The 21,838-nt window shown below is 36.3% G+C and overlaps 1 protein-coding gene across 3 annotated transcripts in view; it reads right to left on the bottom strand.

Moving 5' to 3' along the window:
* Positions 1 to 268: 268 nt before the first annotated feature.
* BLTP3B (bridge-like lipid transfer protein family member 3B) overlaps positions 269 to 21,838 on the bottom strand; it is a 66,911-nt gene continuing 45,341 nt past the window's right edge. For 2 of the 3 annotated variants that reach the window (XM_084876357.1, XM_084876358.1), the window contains 9 exons: positions 16,805 to 16,998; positions 14,024 to 15,519; positions 13,348 to 13,517; positions 12,136 to 12,278; positions 11,339 to 11,489; positions 5,765 to 6,018; positions 5,333 to 5,441; positions 2,677 to 2,843; positions 269 to 847 (listed from right to left, as the gene is read on the bottom strand). In XM_084876357.1, the coding sequence (XP_084732483.1) occupies positions 698 to 847; positions 2,677 to 2,843; positions 5,333 to 5,441; positions 5,765 to 6,018; positions 11,339 to 11,489; positions 12,136 to 12,278; positions 13,348 to 13,517; positions 14,024 to 15,519; positions 16,805 to 16,998 (2,834 nt within the window). In that variant the 3' untranslated portion in view covers positions 269 to 697. Of the gene's footprint in view, positions 848 to 2,676; positions 2,844 to 5,332; positions 5,442 to 5,764; positions 6,019 to 11,338; positions 11,490 to 12,135; positions 12,279 to 13,347; positions 13,518 to 14,023; positions 15,520 to 16,804; positions 16,999 to 21,838 lie in introns of those variants that run through there. The other variant, XM_084876359.1, reaches the window with a different exon arrangement.

Below are 21,838 nucleotides of genomic sequence, written 5' to 3' on the forward strand. Positions count from 1 at the left end.
TTTTTTAAATCAGTTGGCCATATACTCTAAAGTTTTGCTTTTTTAAAGTTTGTGCTTTTTATTTTTACACTTGTACCATTTTTTGTGGCAAATTATAGCCTCAATTTATACATTTTACCCATCATTTAAAATGATTTCTTTTTCACATTTCCAAGTTACTTCAGAAGTCCAACAGGGTGATTTGCCAGAATTTTCAAACCCAGAATTATATAATTTATAGTCTGACTGGACTTTTTACAGTAATTAAATACTCATAGATTTAAGTACATTATTTTAAAACATTTAAAAAGTAAGCCTTTTATTTTACATTAGCCCTAAAAACATTTGAATCTTTGTAAATCATAGTAATCATTAACAGAGTGATAAATTCAATCATCTGTGGAACACAACAGGTTTTCATTTTTCTTTTTTTTTAAATGCCTATAGTGTGATATCAAAATTAGGAAATGACATCTTCATGAGGCATGTAATTACTTTACAGTATGTGCTGACTTCCCTATATCACACCAGTTTAAAAGAGGGTTAACAAACACAAAACAACCAAAAGATTCTAATGCCCGTACCTAATACTTCCTAAACTGGCTTTGGACTGGTCACCACTTGATCACATACCATTTAATTTTATTGTCTTTTCATGAAATGGAAATTCTCCCACTCGGTAACATCACATTATAAATATAACCTCTCAACTCCAGAGCTATAATTTGGGTTTTGAATGCCACTCCTGCTCTTCAACTGTCATTTTCTTTATATGATGAAGGAGAGCATCTTTCTCCAGGTGAGCCTCTGCAAGAGCCATTTTAGCTTTAGCCAATTCCTGCTTAAGGGATTCATTCTCTTCCATGAGCTGAAATGATAAATTTGAAAAATCAGAGAATTTAATCATTTTCAGAAAATACAGACAATTTATATATCAAATAAAGGTGTGACACTCGGAACAGAAAAATACCCAGTGCTGGCAAGGGTACACTTGTGCTGAAATCTGCTTTGAGAAGCTATTTGGAAACACATATCAAGCCCTTAAAAATGTTCATAAGTACTGACCCAGCAATTCAAAACCCTAATTAAAGCCTACTTTCTAAATCTAGCAGTGAATTAGTCTAACTCTAATTTCTCTGTGGCTTTAGACACTGCGGACCTCTTTTCTCCTTCCTACATGTGTCTCCTCTCTGCCTTTTCTGCCATGCTCTTTCATGTGTATCCCTCTCCACATATGGACTTTTTATCCTTTCCTCCACTATGTAGGAACCCTTATATTTTAATGTTCTGTTAGCTTCCTTTATCACTGAGTCACTCTCTTACATGATCTCATGTACTCTTGTGGCCTGATCCAGCATCAACCACTCTCAAGCTTCAGACCCACATTCTGAATCTTATTAGACATTTTTATCTAGATGGCTAATAGGTCTCCCCTCCTCATTAAGACTCAGTTCAAGTATTTTATCTTCGTAGGACAGTTTCTTAACCCCTAATTATGAAGATTTGATAAAACTAAGTACTTTCTCCCCAGAAAAATGCATTTACTAATATATGAAAATATTTGCATTTAATTTCAAAAAATTCTCAGATTTTTTTTGGTAAAGTTTAAGAATTCCTGCCTTATGAACCAAGCTGGGTACTTGACTGTCCTCAGTTGCTAGTATAGCATTACACAGTATGTGGTAACCAAAATTTACACACCCATCTTTCCCACTAGTCTTTTGAGTTTTTCAATAGATAAGAGTGGTATACTGTTTAATTCTATATCCTAGCTCAGAGCTGACATCCAACAAATCCTGTTGAACAGATGAAATAGCTCATTCTGTGGTTCTATCATAGAAAATTAAACTTCTGCTGGACATTTTATTTACAGTGGCAAAAAATAAGCAACTCAAATGTTAACAAATGTTATGAGGAAGGTTTAAAAATGACAGTACATCCACATCCATATTACCCTGTCATTAAAATAAATATGAAGCTTAAGTAGCAATATCCAAAAATAATTGTTAAACAATGTTAAGTAAAAAAAATACAATATGTACACTAGAATAACCACCATTTAGGAAAATTATGGAAAAGAGCCTAGGAAGAAAATAAAGTAGTACTAAAAGCACTGTAAGATGCCAAAACCGGTTTGGCTCAGTGGATAGAGCATCAGCCTATGGACTGAAAGGTCCCAGGTTCAGTTCTGGTCAAGGGCATGTACATTAGTTGTGGGCACATCCTCTGTGGGGGTTGTGCAGGAGGCAGCTGGTCTGTTGTTTCTGGTTCTCTCTCCCTCTCCTTTCCTCTCTGTAAAAAAACCAATAACATATATTTTTTTAAAAACAAAAATAAAAATAAAAGCACTGTAGGTTAAAATATATTAAAGTTGCTTTAAATCTTTTTATGAAATATTATAATATTTTGCAATTTGAAAATAAGACATCAAAATGAAAATGTTGACCAGGAAGTGTTCCTGGATTCCAGAAGCCAGCACTGTTCCACATTTACTCCTCTGTCTCCCCATTAGACTACAACCCCTCTGAGGCTGAGCCTGTCCCTATCTTGCTCAACATTATAACCCTCACTACGTGGGGGTTCATGACAGGTACTCGGTAAACATTACTTAGAAAGTAAATTACTTCTTAATTATTTAGTATCTAACATTTATTTTAATTACTGAAACAATGAGAATGAATTAGTTTTCCCCGTTACCTGTTCCCGAGTGAAGTTAAAGGAGCGCTCAGATGCCTCTGGACTTGTCTGAGTGGCTTGAGTGACGCTGTGCTGTTTCTTCAGATCATACTTTCCACTGGAAAGCTGCACTGATCCACTTGTGACATTTTCTTTCAAATAATTGCCACTGTTAAGCATCTGAGAATCTGAACAAGTAAAATGCTCAGATAAAACATTTTCAAATACTTGATAAATCTTAACTTTTATTGTGAAAAAATTTTAAAATGAATACATAACTATTAGTATGAAGACATTATGAAATAGAAAAAAACAATAAAGTGAATACAATCAAAAGCTCATTCATTGTAAAAATGAACAAAATTGACAAAACTTTTAGTTAGACTGACAAAAAAAGAAATTAGAGTTAGAAATAAAACATGGGACATTACTATCGGCCTTAATGAAATAAAAATTATTATAAAGGAATACTATGAACAACTGTATTCTAATAAAGATAACTTAGATGAAACAGAAAAATCTCTAGGAAGACAAACTTCCAAAATAGACTATAGAAGAACTAGACAATGTGAATAGACATGTAACAGTTAGAGATTCGATCAGTGAAAAAAAACTACCCATAAAGAAAAGCTTTCAATTGTGAAGTCTACCAAACATTTAAAGAAGAATGAATACCAAATCTTTACAAACTCTCCTAAAAAATAGAAGAGGAAAACATTTCTCAGTTCATGCTATGAAGCTAGTATTACTGATTCCAAAATCAGACAAAACTAAAATCAAAATGCTTGCGAAAACCGGTTTGGCTCAGTGGATAGAGCATCGGCCTGCAGACTGAAAGGTCCCAGATTCAATTCCGGTCAAGGGCATGTATCTTGGTTGCGGGCACATCCCCAGTAGGAAGTGTGCAAGAGGCAGCTGATGGATGATTCTCTCTCATCGATGTTTCTAACTCTCTATCCCTCTCTCCTCCTCTCTGTAAAAAATCAATAAAATATATTTTAAAAAATAATAAAAAATCAAATCAAATCAAATCAAAATGCTCATAAATATAAACACAAAAATCCTCCACAAAATATTAGCAAATCCACATATGTAAAGGCGAAGCAACCAGAACAATGGAACGACCGGTTGCTATGACTCAATCAGGGCCCAGATCAGGGCCCTCTCCAGGGCCAACTGCCTGAGGCCCCTCCTCCTCACCAGCCCAGCCTAATCAGCTCCATCTGTGCATGAATTCATGCACCAGGCCTCTAGTATACAAACAATTGTACACCCTGGCCAAGTGGGATTTATCTCAAGAATGCAAGTTTGACCTACTATCAAAAAGCATAATACATCACATTAATAGAATAAAACAAGTCACATGATTATCTCAATAATTTTTAAGATAAAAAAATATTTTTTAGCAGAAAAAACATCTGATAAAATCCAACACTTTCTCATGATAAAAACACTCAGAATTAGAAATAGAAAGGAATTTCTCAATCTGATAATAGCTAGCTACAAAAAACCCACAGCCACTATCTCTCTACTTAATGGTATAAGACTAAATGTTATTTTCCTAAGATCAGAAATAAGATAACATATAACAATGTCCTAGACCCGTGGTCGGCAAACCAAGGCTCACGAACCACATGCGGCTCTTTGGTCCCTTGAGTGTGTCTCTTCCACAAAATACCACGGCCTGGGCGAGTCTATTTTGAAGAAGTAGCGTTAGAAGAAGTTTAAAAAATTGGGCTCTCAAAAGAAATTTCAATTGTACTGTTGATATTTGGCTCTGTTGACTAATGAGTTTGCCGACCACTGTCCTAGTTAGATAAGACAAAAAGAAACAAAAGGCTCTCCCTTCCCCCACCTAAATCAATAAAATATAAACAAACAAACAAACAAATAAATTCTGGCCCACTAATGGTATTTAATGTTCTTTTGCAGAATTGTTATAATTTTATTCTTTTTTAACATATTTTAAATGTTAAATGCATTTGATGAGATTTTGGTAGGCAATGCATGCATATATCAGTCCCTCATATTTCACTCTAAAGTAGCTACTAACAATTGAGGAATAGAACACCTAAGTTTATGGACTCAAGCTCTTTCTACTACTCCACACTACCTTAAAAGATATAATCCTTACATTAGAGACCTTAAAAATATGGCTAGAATGGATATACTAGTAGACATTAAAGCAGAACTAAACACATGGCAATATACCATAAGTATAAAGGGAAACTACAGAGAACCTTGGGAGAAAATGAACAGTTATACTGAGGAATAACAAGCAAATAAGATTATAGAGGTGGGAAAGTGGAAGACAAATTCCTATACAGAGAGTATAACAGGTCGGTTGAGCAAATATACAAAATTGTGGGAAGCAAAACTAGGAAAGAGATCAAATAAGAGATCCAAGAAAGATCAAGAGACATGAAACCTCTCCCATTTTCATTCAAAACACATTTGTAGGATAGGTATTAAATCAACTGTAGTAGAGTTATTTCCGAGGTAGAGATCCATACATGGGTAATATTTTATTACAATGTAGTAAAAGTATCCCTCCATCATCCACATCCTACATATGTGTACATACAATGGTAGTATGAGTAAAAAGAAACAATCAGCATGTAAATAATGTAATTCCAAATTTCAGTAGGTATTCACTTAAATTGTATTTCATATATACCTCTGATATGAAAAGAGCCATCGTCATTTCTCTCTACCATAAGATGATCAATGTGAATGGCTACAGGAGCTGGTTCAATTGATACTGTACTACTACGAGGACTGTCATCCTACAGGAAAGAAATATAGTATCAGCATGTTGTTATTTAAGTAAAAGATAAAATCAATATAATTATTTTCTTAATACATATTACTTCAGTCAATATTTTTAATGAGTTAGAAATGTAATACAGAGAAAACTGCCCATTCTATTTTTATATTGTTTAATTTCTATGAAGAATCTCCACATCATTCACTATAAACACCAACACATTCATTTCAGTGCTGATAAAGTATATTACAGATAAGGCATATTCTCAGGCATGAATCCAAAGTTCAGGTAGGCAAAGTTAACATGTATAATATGAAAATGTGAAAATATTTATTGACATACTTTTAAATTTATTTTTGTGTTAGAAACTTGTATCTTCATTGGCATCACTGTTGCAACAGTATCATCTTCCAAAAAATGTTGAATATTCGTAAGAGAAGATGTAAGAAACTCAGTGCTAAAGTTTTCTATATGGCATTGCAGAAATCCATTTTTTTCTGCAAGCAAAGAGTGTATTACAGCACCAGGCCCACTTTCAAATCTCAGAGTAATCTCAGGAGAGGATTTGGAATGAATAATAGCTTTATGCTCAGAACCTACGGAAAAAGAACATGTAAAAATCGTAACTTGCAGTACTACTCAAAAATGTCAGTCTTGTATGTCATTAGAGGTTACAATCATTTTGTACAATGGGAAAGCAATAATAAAGTTTTAATATTCACCCTTAATATAAGTGATAGTTACAATACTTATAGAACACTAGTGCCCCGTTGCACAGATTCATGTACATTGAAAGGAAATTAATTAGAAGAAAGGTTCATGTGGTAATTACGTTATTGAAAAAAATTATGTCAAAGTAGTATATATAATATAGTATTATAAAATTAAAACACGAGTGATTGGCACCAGCGTGAGCTTTATATGTATTGATACCAGTTGGTTGAAGAATAAATCGTGATGTGGTTCACGTGAATGTCAACAAAAACAACCAAATTCACAATCAACAATGACAGATCGAAACACACACATGCAACTTGCGCCAGCGAGAGCTTTATATGTATCACGCATGTGCGAATCAATGTTTGTTTGTTTAATTTATTTATTTTAGAAGAAAATGTCTATGCCTCTGGAATAGGAAAGTGTTTCTTTTTTTATTATTTTTTTACTTTATCGATTAAGGTATTACATATGTGTCCTTATATCCCTATTAACCCCCACACCTCCTCAATGTTTATTTTTAAATTGCCAGTGAGTGTCATATGTACCAGTCAGCCGGTAGGTTGGATGGTCAGATAGATAGATAGGTAGGTAGACAGATAGATAGATACCATATATAATCCTCATTTCCTATTTTATAGACAACTTTCTACTGCAATAATGTTCATTTGTCTCTATTTTCTACTTTTTGGTAACATGAAACAACATACTACCATGATATAAATCTGACATCATATAGATATATATAATACTTTCAACAATAAAGATTTCATAAAAAAGAAAAGAAAAAGAAATCTGATATCATGCATACCTCAGATACTTAAGAGTGTCTCTGGATTTGTACCTATCTACAAATTTGTAATATAATGGACGATGGTCAAGAAGAAACAATCATGGCATTTAAAATGACTACTAAGGCATTTCTCAAGAAGTAACGAAATGGCTTTGCACCTTCCTCATTAAAACTGGGAGTTAAATATTTACATTTATTTATGCCTTGGCCTTGGTAGCTTACAGAAATATAAATATGAGAGTTCAAAAACAAATTTTAAAACTTCATAAAAGCACCCAAAGAATATCCGATTTAAAAAAAGAAAAGTTTCTAGTGGAACTACTGAAGTGAATTGGCCCTTCTGGTAACTATTTTATTTTACTTTATCCAGCTCTAAAAAGAACAGGAGGAAACATGCACATGCCAGATCAAAAGTAAGCAATAGAAAAATAAGGACAGAAGGGAAAAAATAGGTAGGAAGGTTAATAACTCAAAATGCATTTTTTAAATTTCTATATCAAAATCAGACCAAAAACGAGCTTTCTAGCAACAAAAAGAAAAATACCATCCATTTCACAATTCATAAAACCCATGAGTTAAAAACAAACTAATTGTTCTGGAAAGGCCAAGTGGTATCAATTGTTGAGGAGCCAAAGTTATCTGTCCCAAGGGTCCACATAAGAAACCCCACTAATTAAATTCATGGTGAAAAATGTTTATTTTCCCTCAGCATGAGTGTGAATATGTACTTAGATATGTTAGTATTTCCTATATCAAGAAAAATAAGAGTTAACATGTAAAGCGCCAACCCTGTTTTGTCTTCCTTTCTGTTTAGCACGATATCCGATTTCATCTATATGTTGGCTTCTGGAGACTGATGAGGTCAAAACGGAAAGTATAGTGTCAGTCACTGGTGACTGACATGGCGCTTAATCTGTTAATTAACTTGTCTGTCCTATATAATAAAAGCCTAATAAGCAAACTGACAAAACGGCAGAACAACCGGCTGCTATGAGAGCACTGACCACTGAGGGCAGACGCTCAATGCAGGAGCTTCCTCCAGCCCACAGGCTCCAGGCCAGTCAAGGAGGGTCCAGCTAAGGCAGGTGCCAACCAAAGTGGGTGCCAGTGGGGCCCCCCCATCATCCCACCCCCGGGAAATCAAGTGGCAGGGCCAGCTGGTAAGCGGGCTGAGTGCCAGCCCCCTACTGCCCCACTGGGGGGGACTGGGAGGGGAGGGGCGGCCACAGGACCAGTAAGCTGGCCAAGGCAGGTGCCATTGGAGGGCCCTTCCCCCGGGGTGATCAGAGGGCGGCTCCAGCCCACTCGCTGGCCAGCCCCTCCCCTTTGATTGCTGCACCACTGCCACTGGTCGCCTGTCTGTGGGGCGACTGGTGGGGTGACGGGGGTGGAGGGTGGAGGGAGGGATGGGCACCTGCCTTGGCTGGCCTGGGGCCTGCGAGATGGAGGAATCTCCTGTGTTGAGCATCTGCCACCTGGTGGTCAGTGCACATCACAGCAACCAGTCATTCCACCTGTCATTCTGCCCGTTCGTCGATTTGCATATTAGGCTCCTATTATATAGAACTGCAAATTTATCTGCATTTTTTTATATCAAGACTATATGTACTTGAACATGTTACCTATAGATACATCATTCTGTATATACATAGCAAAGAAAAACATTACAGGGCTGTAATTTTAAACATTTTAAAACTTCAATATTATCATTTTAAATTCTTAATATAACTATTCTATTAAATCATTTCCTCAAATGACTAAAAACCAAAAATACCTTTATTTAAACTTTGAAAGGGGGATTTGAAAATGTAGCTTCCTCTTCATTCCCTGCATGTTTTTTTTGTTTATACCCCTCTATGTCCAAGGGAGAGTGTTGATCTTAGAATAAAGAACAAGAACAGGATACATGATTTTTCCAAATAACAAGTATTTGGAAATGTTTGCTTTAACTATGAAATATAGAAATTGACATTTATTCTAGTACTAGAGGCCTGACGCACGAAAATTCTTGCAAGAGTAGGTCTTCCTTCCCCTGGCTGCCGGCACCAGCTTCCCTCCGGCACCTGGGACCCAGGCTTCCCTCCTCCAGCTGCCGGCAGGCAACTGGAACGTGGGCTTCCCTCCTCCGGGCAGCCTCAGGCAATCGGGACTGCGCTTCCCTCCCTCTGGCTGGCCACATGCACCTGAGATCCGGACATCGGGTCTTTCAGGTCTAATTAGCATACTACCCTCTTATTAGTATAGATGGACCTAAGTTTGACCTTTTAGGATTACTATATCATGCTTTTCATATGGAAAGAACTCAGTTTTCTTGGAACCTTATCTCAAAGAATGGGGAGACTGAAAAAGTAAGATAGAACTTAACAGAAGAAACAAACAACAACAAAAAACATTAGAGAATACATCAACAGATTATATTCCTAAACTTAATCAACATGAAAATAAGGTGATGTATTGGGTCGGCAGCTAAGTAATTGCGGATTTTTTAAAGAAAATCAAAGACAATTTTTTCATGGAACTAAATAACTTTATTCTTTAATGTATTGCCCATTTTGATCAATGACCTTTTGCCATCTTTCAGGCAGCATCATAATCCCACGTTCAAAAAACTTCTGTTTTTTATTAGCAAAAAACTGAATCAGGTACGATTTGACATCATCATCATTATTGAAATTTTTACCATTCAAGGAGTTTTGTAAAGATCGAAACAAAAAGTAATCAGATGGTGCAAGGTCAGGACTATATGGTGGATGTGGCAAAACATCCCAACCAAGCTCCATTAATTTTTGCCGAGTGACCAAAGATGTGTGTGGCCTTGCATTGTCATGATGGAATACAACACCTTTTCTATTTGTCAATTCGGGCCACTTTTCTTCAACTGCATTGTTTAATTTCATTAGTTGTTCAATGTAGACATCAGAATTGATCGTTCGGTTGGGTGGTAAGAGTTCAAAGTAGACAATTCCTTTGTAATCCCACCAAACTGATAACAAAACCTTCTTTTGATGAATCTCAGCTTTTGATGTTGTTTGAGTTGGTTCACCTGGCCTGCTCCACGATCTTTTCCGCTTGATATTGTTGTAAACAACCCATTTTTCATCGCCAGTTATCAGTCGTTTTAAAAATGGATCATTTTCATTACGTTTCTTTAGCAAATCGCAGCTGCTAATGTGTTGCGTTAACTGTGATTCTTTCAGTTCGTGAGGAACCCATGTATCGAGTTTTTGAACATAGCCAAGTTGTTTTAAGTGATTTTCAATGCATGTATGTGATACATGAAGCTTCTCTGCAATCTCACGTGTTGTACTGTGACAGTCCGAATTGATTATTGCTTTGATTAGGGCGTCATCAACTTCAACTGGACGACCAGAGCGTCTTTCATCTTTGAGTGAAAAATCACCAGAACGAAATTTGGCAAACCAATTTTGACACTGCCGTTCTTTTAAGGCTTCGTCACCATAAACAGCACATAACTTTTTATGAGCTTGTGATGCGTTTTTCCCTTGCGGAAATAAAAAAGCAAAATATGACGAAAATGTTCCTTTTGATTTTCCATTTTTCAACTAACGCCAAACAAAAACTACAAAACAGATCAAAAAACTTTTTTTACTGATTAACAGCTGAATAGCCAACTATCAAATACAAAATGTGTTTTACATTTGTACTACGTCTGCAAACCTAAAAATTCAACTGAAGCCATATATGTGTGAAACCCGCAATTACTTAGTTGCCGACCCAATAAAACAAGTAGCTAATGTAAATGTAATTTTTCTTGAATTCATTTATATGGTAACTAGTGACCTAGTGCATGGATTTGTGCACATTGAAAAAAAAATTAGAAGGTGGCCAGCAGGGCACGCCCTGGAGCCAACCTCCCACAGTCCCTCCCCAACTGGCCATACCTGGGGTGACGCTGTGGCTCAAAGGGCATCTGCAGTTAGTGGGGTCCCTCTGGCAGGTGGGGTCCCTCGGCCTGGCCTGCGGGGATTGGGCCGAAACCGGCTCTCCCACATCCCCCAAAGGGTCCCAGAGTGCGAGAGGGCACTCTGCCAAGTTGCTATCATACAGGGTGTGGAATGCGAATGCAAGTGTGCAGTAAACCAGATTCAGGGTCAAAGTGCCCCAGGAAGAACATATCTGACGGCTGAAGGTATTGTAGAATCACGCAGCTCTGTGAGAAATTGGGCTCCCTCCTCTCTGGTTTTGTGGTGCATCACCACAGAACTGCTGCTGCCAAGTCACTGCAGCTCAGCAGCCTCTGCATTGAGTGTCTGCCCCCTAGTCGTCATTGTGCATCACTGTGAACAGTCCGATGAGCAGAGGGACACTTAGCATATTAGCCTCTTATATATACAGATGAGTCACAGGTATAAAATGAAAAGTTTTAAGTCATATTAAAATCTCACCTACTGAACGATTGGAAAGGTAATGCCGAAGACTGATATTGCCTAATTGATCCGGTGTCACTTGGTCCACTTGAAGACAGATTTCTGTATCTTCCCCTCGGATGTGAATTTCCCCATTAACACCAGTAATTTTAAACATCACGACTGACATCTAACAATGATCACATACATAATATTAGTACACCAAGTAATTAAAAGAAAAGTTTTAAAAATAACTCAGGAAACTACAATCTCTAAAAATACAACTCAGGCCTTATAAATCAAATATATACTTGTGATCAAAAGAATGTAGTTACTATATTATTGTCATAAATTTCAGCCCCTTTTCTTCTTACTCAATCAAGAGAAGAATTTTTTGAACACAAAGACTAATTACATGATATTTCCATGTGAAATTATTTTCATTAAAAACTAAAGATATTTTCTAAAATCATTCACAGAATATTTCACTGGGTGAAGAAGGCTTAAATAAACCAGTAATCTATTTCTTTTGTAGAAAGCCCCTCATAGGAACTATCAACCTTATCATCAAACTTTTTCAAAGTATATTTAAATTGGAACTAAAATAAAAGATGAAATAAGATAGAACCTCCCCTCCTCAATTGAAAATAACAAAACTTTTAAGTGAAATTTAGAGAAAAACAATTCAGTAAGATGAATTTTCAATAACAGAAAATGAGTTTTCAAGAGAGAACAAAGTGAATCACCCACAATCTATTCATTTTATATATTAATGTCTTAAAAATGTGAACATATTAAGTTGGCATTTCTCTTCATAGAATCTTTGAAATCATTACCAGGTCATTATGGTTTTCTTGAGCACCCTCTGAATTCGTACTGATGGCATCCGGAGAGGTTTCACCATAATTCTGTAGGTTTGCAGTGGCATTTGCACTATTTGCTGCGTTCTGATAATTTGTTCTTGAATTCTTTTTAATAACTGAAATGATACAAAATAAACTAATGATCCAAATGTGTTACATTTCTCTAACCAAAATGGGCTATCCCTTTAACTTTTTCCTAAGCAAAGCCTTGTTTAAAAGACAATAAACAAAGAAAAATTAAATTGTGATTAGTTAGCAAATAATAATAACTTCCTACAATAAAATGTTAAGAGATACTTAAGCCCTAAACGTAGACAGTCTGAAATCCACCACAGCTGACTTCAGCCGGTGTTCTCCGTGCAGGCACGGAGCTTCTGTAACTAGCAGGTTCGTGGTCAGTCAGCGTGTCCTGCTTTACTCGTCCTAAATGGGATAATTCCAGTCTGACCACTTAATTTTTCTTTTTGGTACCCTACAGTAGCTTCTAATGATCTTCTGCATGAAGTTAATTCCACTACCATCAATGTAATAATTCTCCACTCTTATCTACCTGCCATACTTTCTCAATGTGCTGTGTTATTTCCATACTTCTCAAATTCTCTGAGGTAAAAGACAATTTTTTAAGTGTCTACCACAGATCAATTACTAGAAAAATTAGTAAATTACTAGAAAGATTAGAAAAACCAGAGACATATAAAACATGGTCTCAATGTTTTTATTATTATATTTGATACCATATAATAAGCTTACATGAGAGAATCCTGCTATGGGACTAAGTAGATACAGTCTGAACTCCAATCCTAGGACCACATACTTAAGAAGAATCCTTCATGCTAATTAAGGTTACCTAATCAACATTTCACATATAGAAATCTCTGTAAGAGAGCTAGTAGCCTAAATGCTATCTGAATTATAATCTACCAGAGGCCCAGTGCATGAATTTCTGCACGGGTGCAGGCCGATCTGGCAGAACAGCTGAGGGGAGGGGCCGCAGGCAGTTGGCTGGTTGGCCCCACTGCCTGGTTGAACTCCCAGTCGAGGGGACAATTTGCTCAGCCTTTCATTATATAAGATATACAAATAATTGCTAGCTGTCAGCCACACAAAAAAAGAGAAATATCCTGTTAAAAGAAACACATGTAAGATACATATATATAATATAAACACTTTATTGTATTGCTTTACCTTTTTCCAGAAAACTATCACTTCCATCACTTTCTAACAACTGATCTTCCAATATCATGCTGTCAAGTGAAATGGTATCCAATGAGGTTTGTGAGGAGCTTCTTTTTACGTTCTTATAAGACGTACAGTGTGGGGCCTGATTCGGTGGGCAGGGTTCCTTAGGCTTCCCACTGTTAACAAAATTATTAGAAGATCATCACATGTAAGGTAAAAAAAAGTCTTTCTAAAAAACACCTCTAGCCGAAACCGGTTTGGCTCAGTGGATAGAGCGTCGTCGGCCTGCAGACTGCAGGTCCCGGGTTCGATTCCGGTCAAGGGCATGTACCTTGGCTTCGGGCACATCCCCAGTAGGGAGTGTGCAGGAGGCAGCTGATCAATGTTTCTCTCTCATCCATGTTTCTAACTCACTTTCTCTCCCTTCCTCTCTGTAAAAAATCAATAAAATATATATATTTTTAAAAATACCTCTAACAAAATAAAAATATGTATACAGTATCCACAAGTTTATCAATTATATTTTATAAATATAACCTCAAAGTATTTCCATGTTTTGAAAAACCTGCTCTTCCATGTGTTAACTCTAACAATGCCATATTTTGCCATGCGATTTTAGATCCAAAATCAAAATACACTCACACACAAACTCCCTCACCCCCTCCCAATAGCACACTGTTACCTTAAAGATGACTGTGTTTTAAGTGTTCTCACTGTGGGTGCTTCTTCTTTACTGAAATCCAGATTCTCAGTGAGCGAAACTGTTTCTGGCAGCAAATCTTCAGCTTTAAAGATCGACTTTATGGTTTCATTTCTTTTACTAGTTAAACTACTTGAAAGCACACTTTGATTACCTTCATTATCAAGTGACAGTATGCCTGAATGTTCTCTGAAGTTTAAGACACTATTTGAATCTGCATAAGATAAATTCCTTTTGTCCCTTGTTTCTAAGCCAATTTCCTCTGAGCCACTTTTGCAAAGAATTCCACTACTTTCATCTTCACTTATTTTCTCTAAATTTTTATCTGACAAATAATCCAGAAAAGAAATACCTTTTTGCAGATTTGTATCACTAGCTGATTTAAAAAGCAAAGGATCCTTCAAAGGGACGTGGCTAAGGTCAACACTCATAGATCTGTTCTCTGACATATGATTAACAGTTACACTTCTATTTTGATTGTTACTATTACTAACTTGTTTCCTTTTTGAAGATAGGAATCCTCTGTTTTCTGTAGGCACACAATCAGGAATTTCTGGGTTCACACCTCCAGAAACAGGAGACTTAAGAGTGTTTGCTTGATCCACTGGATGCAATAAAAGAGCCACCTCTGCACTTTTAAGTAAAATCCCAATGCAAACGGATGTCTGACTCGCAGGACTGCCAGTCACCGCTTCTACATCGTTCCTTAAGTTCTCTGAAAGCAGGACAAGGGACTCATGGAGGAAAAGCAAGAACAGATACTGGTAGTGATTGATCTGCATACTGACGTGCTTATGAACATGAACCAGGACGTGAATATCTGCATCTGAGGAAGAGGAAAATCTTAAAAATGTATCGGAAGATTTCTGCCTACCATTTGTTAAGGGCTCAGACTCTGTGCTGTAATACTCCTTCAAGAGCTTTTTCCGCTTCCATCGGCCAGTCAGGTCACTAGATTCACTTTGTGATGTATTTAGAGAGATTTGATTACAAGTCTGCAGCTCTTTTTGAGACAGTGCAAACCTTGTTGGCTGACAAATCCAGAAGGAAAGAGGGAAAGAGTCTACAAAACTTATTGGTCGTCCTTTTCCGCTTTTCATCCCTTCATAATCTATCCAAAACTGAGAAAAGTACACAGCCCAAACATCTGTGGCAGCAGAAGTTTTAAGAGTGTGTTTATTCAACTTGGGAGTAATAGTTCCTTTATAAACTTCATGCATTTTGGTATCTTGTTCATGAGCATGTCTCTGGAAGATCGGATGTAGAAGATTAAAACTGTCACCTGACTTGGGGAAGCTGGTATATGTTTTACTGAAAAAGTCACAATCTTTAAAGTCTTGAAACAAGGTTTCTAGGTCAGAATGTCGACAGTTTGGACAGTGCCTTGTATTTGTGGCAATCATTTCAGAACTCTGAATAGAAATTGCATGTGGTTGATCTTGATGACATTCAGATTTCATTTCAGAAGGGATAACAACCTAAAAAAGAAAAAAATATTTTTTTAATAAAAATATATTAAAAATCCATATAAGATGAAATAACTAAGAACATGACTTAAGTCAAGAATTCTTTTTGACATTACCACTCAAAATACTAGTTTCCTATCCAGATATAAAATATTCTCCCCCCAAAATCTTCCTATTAAATTGAGTAAAAAGGACTTAAGTGATTTGCCACTAAGAAATGCTTGAAAAACAAATATAATAAATAATGTGCATAACAAATATATTTGCATATAACATATCACAAAGTTAACAAACTTTAAATTAAATCAGTACTATTAAATGGTTACTATGTTCTGAGTACATATAAGAAAGTGCCAAGTTTAAAAAAAAGAAATTTTTAAATATATTTTAGGTTTAAGGAATTTTGGAAGATGAATAGATGAGTAAATGGAATGACTCCACTGAGGTCAATTACTTTTCTGGGAGAAAATTATTAAGAAAATAAACTTCAGTGAATAGGTCCAACTATTTACTAAAATAATTTTCCAGAGATGATTAATCCCAGTGCTTAAAATACATCAAAGAGTTCAAAGTGGTTGTTTTTAAAACTTTCCATACTCAGAAAATGTAAAGATCATAATATAATTGTATCATAAATTATAATTATGTCACACGTGTTTCTTACATTGAATATTTTTAAGATCTTTGAAACATTTCTGCACTGTAATTGTTAAGTATTATTAACCTCATTTTACAGAGAATAATTAAAGGTACATAAATTTAGTCTTCCATCAACACTGAAATTTTCATCCATGCCCAGGTCTTATTCTATTCACTAAACTGTTATTTTTTTTTTAAATTTCCTTCCTTTAAAGTTTAAATATCCATGCAATTCAAACTACCAGTTACCTTGCTATAATATAAGGCAACTTTCTACTACCTTTGGGTATTATTAATAATAGAATAAGTGTGAATAAATAATACTTAAATATAATTTTAAAGCTTCACTGTATTATTTACTCTCCTTAAAACAAAATTTTATCAGTTTTGGTAAGAAATACGAAAAAAAGAATGACTGACTTAAACTTCTACTGATTAAGTGGAAAGCAATGAAAAATAAAAGAAAGATAAAGCAGGAAAAAGTCTCTTAAAGCTTCTATAATTGAAAATCAAAATTGAAATTTCAAAATCAAAATTAAGATCACATGAAGCTGATTTAAATTGAGCACCCCTCTTAAATCCTGGAAATTAAAATGGTGTTAACTTTTCTTTCATAGAATTGGTTTTTTTTTCTCATAGTCACTTGTTTATATGGTACCTTTAGCATTAAGCCATCAACTCGAATATCAACATGCTCATCAGATTTTGAATTGTCATTCAACTTGTATATAGCCATAAATTGACTAAGGCTCTGTTTTAAATCCAATAGAAACTGATTTAACCACAGAATACTTCTTTCATCCACAGTAAACTGTAGTGCATTCAGCTGGCTATAAAGGTTGGGAGATGGAACTGTGGAGAAAAAAAAATTTTAAAAAGATTTTTAATAAACAGATAGTTCTTAACCTTCCCTGAGAACAGAAAAGACATGTTTAACAACTTTTATTCTTTTTCAATTTAGGTAAAAAGATTTTCAGATGTTCTTTCCAAAACTAAAGTGACATGTGTGGATTGATAGCAAACATGTTTAGATAGACAAAAACAATTGTTTGTTTCACTAACTAAAAAAATATATAATTTAATCTAAAACTAGCTATATGAATGGGAAATACTGTTTATATCTATTTTCCTAATGTGATAGTCACCAATTAGAAAACTTCAAAAAAAAAACCTTACCTTTTTAATGAATTATGACATCAAAGTTGTGATCTTTAACCCTTTATTTCTATAAGGATTTTTACTACCTGAATCTGAATATAAATCCTCCACAATGAAAGAACCAAGTCTTAATGATTAATTTCTTATGAAAGTGGTAAACAAGGCAAATCTTCTTGACAGGAGTGACCACCAGAGCAGTTTTATTCTCCCCTTAATCATAAGCCTACCACAGTGCTCGATGCAAACTAAATTATCCCTTAAATGATCAAATGAATACTCTTTTTCATAGCTTCCCAAAATAGAAAAATGCCTAGTAAGGGTTGATAAATGTTTTAGTGACAATATAAGTTCAAGTAATATTTATAATTAGAGTGTACATTATTTCCTGAAATCCACATATATTTGTATCATAAAAGCTAATCTTATTTTCAGATCATTTTGATGAAGATATCTTATTCTAAATATTCAAACCTATTTACTTTTACCAAAGCAAAGTAGTATGTATATCTAGAAATTTTAAACTATATTAATTTAAGGAAAATAAGCTCAAGTGGTGGTATACCAGTAAAGATAGCAATGTCCTGAATAGGATTTATTTGCCTGCTTTCCTTCCTTCCTTCCTTCCTTCCTTCCTTCCTTCCTTCCTTCCTTCCTTCCTTCCCCCTTCCCTCCCTCCCTTTCTCCTTCCCTTCCTCTCTTTCTCTCTCTCTCTTCCCTTCCTCCCTCCCTCCCTCCCTCCCTCCCTCCCTCCCTCCCTCCCTTCCTCCCTCTCTCTCTCTCTCTCTCTCTCTCTCTCTCTCTCTCTCTCTCATTTCCTTTCTTTTAGTAAAGATTCACCGAATGGCCGAAACCAGTTTGGCTCAGTGGATAGAGCGTCGGCCTGCGGACTGAAAGGTCCCAGGTTCAATTCCAGTCAAGGGCATGTACCTTGGTTGTGGGCACATCCCCAGTAGGGGGTGTGCAAGAGGCAGCTAATTGATGATTCTCTCTCATCAATGTTTCTAACTCTCTATTCCTCTCCCTTCCTCTCTGTGAGAAATCAATATATAATTTTTTTTTAAAAAGATTCACTGAATGGTAACTAATTTTGTGAATTGTGTTAAGCACAAAGAATTCATTTTTAAAAAATAGGACACGGCCCCTTTCTTTAAAAGTTCATAAACTATTACACGAGACAGACATGAAAAAAAGGAAATTTTAATTCAAGTCCAAGAGAGACATTCAATTGGGATGTAGAAGTGCTTGTCATTAGAGATAGAAAGGAAGTGGGATGCTGAAAAAGGGAAGAAAGGAGAGGGAATCTCAAGTACATATTAAGTGATGATGGCAGCCACAGAAAAGACTAGACAGCAAATGTGGTCCTCAAGGCTAGAGCACAAAAGGAAAGAACCCTGACTGAGATCTGGGACAGAGGAAGAACCCTGGTGCTCTAAGCAGCAGAAAGATCTATATGCAGTTTCTAATGGGGGTCCTACTTTGGAAATAGATTACTATGTAGCTATTAAAGGATTTAAAATGAACTTTGAGAAACCTAGGATATGCTCACATGAAAAGAACAGGATGCAAATCAAATATGTAAAAGAAACCTGCATTAAAAACAGAACAACACTCTACTGATTAGGTTTGAACTATGTCCCCTCAAAATTGATATGCTTACGTTCTAATTTCCAGTACCTCAGAATGTGAATGTACATGTAGATAAGGCTTTTAAAGAGACAATTAATCCAATAATAGAGTAATATGTAAATTAACCATCACTCCACTACACCGGCCACGCCCACCAGTCCATCAGAGCGAGTATGCAAATTAACCCAACAAAGATGACAGTTAATTTGCATACGTGGAAGGGGGGAGGAGTGAAGACTGAAGACAGCATAGAGGGAAAAGGGAGGGAAAGTGGAAAGCAAGGCGACTACAGCTGCTGGAGGGAAAGCACTGATAGCGCATGCGGGGCGAGGCATGCAGTGGTGGTGGCCGCGCATGCGGCCACGGAGATGGTGGCAGCGGTGGCCACGAGCATGGTGGGGCAGGCAGAAAGGGCAGGGCGCATCCCGCCCCACCCACTGCAGCGGGAGAGGTAGGGGGACAGGAGAGGTGGGGGGGACAGGAGAGGTGGGGGTGGCAAGAAGGAAGCCTGTCGGAAGTCTTGCAGGAATATTCCTGTAACAGGTGCCTGGTACTATATAATAAAAGGCTAATATGCAAATAAACCAAACAGCAAAACCACCAACCAACCAGTCACTATGACATGCGCTGACCACCAGGGGCATATGATAGTGGAATGGTGAACCAGGTTGCGGGGGGTGTGTGTGCCAGACCAAGGCGGGGCGTCGGTCACTGTCAGTGGGGTGAGCCTCTGGTGGTTACTGAAAATTCTTTGCTCCCGCACACTGTGGTCCCACCTGGCACCTGCTGTCGGCTCCAGAGCCTCCGCTCTGTTGTTTAAACCACTCAGTGTGTATTTCTTTGGATGGCAGTGCTAGCACACTAGTACACGTAGGTATTAGAAGAAGTTGCTCTAAATTGTAGGCTCATGGGCTATTATTTTTATTTTTGGAAATTTATAAAAATAATAAACATATTACATTTATAATTATTTTTAAAGTTGTATGTCTTTAAAGTTATATAGCTTGACAGAGAAATGAGACATAAGAAATGAAAGTGGATCCCTATACGTGGGGATTCAGTATACTACCCGCTTTACATTTGTGTGTTTGAAAATTTTCCATAATAAAACCAGTTAAAACATAACCTAGCAATTCCACTCCTAGTTATCTAGGTGTTTAGGATTTAAATTGCTGGGGGAAAATTTTATATTTATGTCAGAAAATATATATATATATATTTTATATATATATATTATAGAATGAGATTTTAATTCCTTTGGCACATGTTAATAAAACTGACAGAAATAAGCCTAGATTAGAAGTTAGAAATCCTGGAAACTAGCCTTCACTCTGAAGAAAAATTAGTAGTTCGATGATGCATTTTTTAAGAAAAACAATTTTAGGAGGTGTGGGAGAGGGCTGGAAACAATAGGATTACCCAATAATAGACAAATGGCTGTAAATGCCCTGGGGTAACAGTGGGGAGAAATGAATTTCGATTTAGAAGACCCATGCTTGAGTTTCAGCTATGCCACGCTACTTTTTATAAGGGGCTGAGCAAATATCTTGATCTATCTTAATTTTCTCATTATTTTAGTCAGGAAGGTAGAGGAAACAAACAAATGAGAAACACACAAAAGACTGTTGAAATACATAAAACTGTGAGGATTAGATCCCAAAATCTGGCACAAACAAAAATTAAAGTCATGAAATAGCTCTATGTTTCTCCAAAGTAATTTCCAAGGCACCCCCTTTTGTTTTTAAATTGATTTTTAGAGAGAGAAATATTGATGTGAAAGCAAAACATTGATCAGCTGCCTCCTGCACACACCCAGCCAGAGATCTAGCCCGCAACCAGGACATGTGCCCTGATTGGGAATTGAACCAGCCAGGTTTCGTGATACGGGATGAAACCCAACTGAGCCACACTGTCCAGGCTACCTTCCTTTTATGAACAACAAAGGAATGAGATCAGAAATCCCCTTTGAAACTAAGAACCTATCTTAAGTCAATATTAAACAAATGGGTAAAGTAGGTCAAACTACTTTGGGAATCCTACTCTTAAAAAGAGGATGTAAAAATTTTTCCCCCTATAACATAACCTATTTCATTTAAACACTTCTATTCAAGTATGATTTTTAACTGCAATAATGAAAAAGGTACCACATAAACAAGGCAAATTTTGGTTTGAAGGACTCCTAGATCAATGGAGACAAACAAAACAGAATTTTAACATTCAAAGAATACAAATGTATAACAATTTTAATTTTAAGCAGCGAAAGTAGGTTACAAATAAAAATTCTTTAATATATGTTTAACTAAACACAAATAAAAACTCACGTAATATATGTTTAACTAAACACAAATGACATTAAAACCAGGCCAAAAAATTCTCTGTAGCTAAAAGGATAACTTCATTATTTATTTTTTCAATGAAATACAGTTTTATATTTATATAGCAGAAATATAAATGGAGTTTTACTAAAGGGGGAAATTTATTTTATTCTATAAATAGACTGTCATTAACCAGTCACCAAGTATAAAAATAAGTAAAACTTCAGGGATAAAATGAAGCACGAATACCACATAATTCCTGACATCAAGTATCCTACCAGCTAGTGAGGGAAAAGAACGTAAGAACAAATAATCCTATATAATAAAAGGGTAGGTAATATGCAAATCAACTGAAAAGCAGAATGATGGGTAGCTATGATGCACACTAACCACCAGGAGCAGAAGCTCAGTGCAGGAGCTGCCCCCTGGTGGTTAGTGCGCTCCCACAGGGGAAGCACCTCTCAGCCATGGTGGCAGTGCTAAGGATGTCTGACTGCCATCAGTCGGACATCCCCTGAGAGCTCCTGGACTGCAGACTGCAAGAGGGTGCCGGCTGGGCTGAGGGATCCCGTACACACGGGCCTCTAGTAATA

Source organism: Pipistrellus hanaki (assembly GCF_964339955.1).
Source record: "Pipistrellus hanaki genome assembly, chromosome: 3".
Classification (NCBI taxonomy): Eukaryota; Metazoa; Chordata; class Mammalia; order Chiroptera; family Vespertilionidae; genus Pipistrellus; species Pipistrellus hanaki.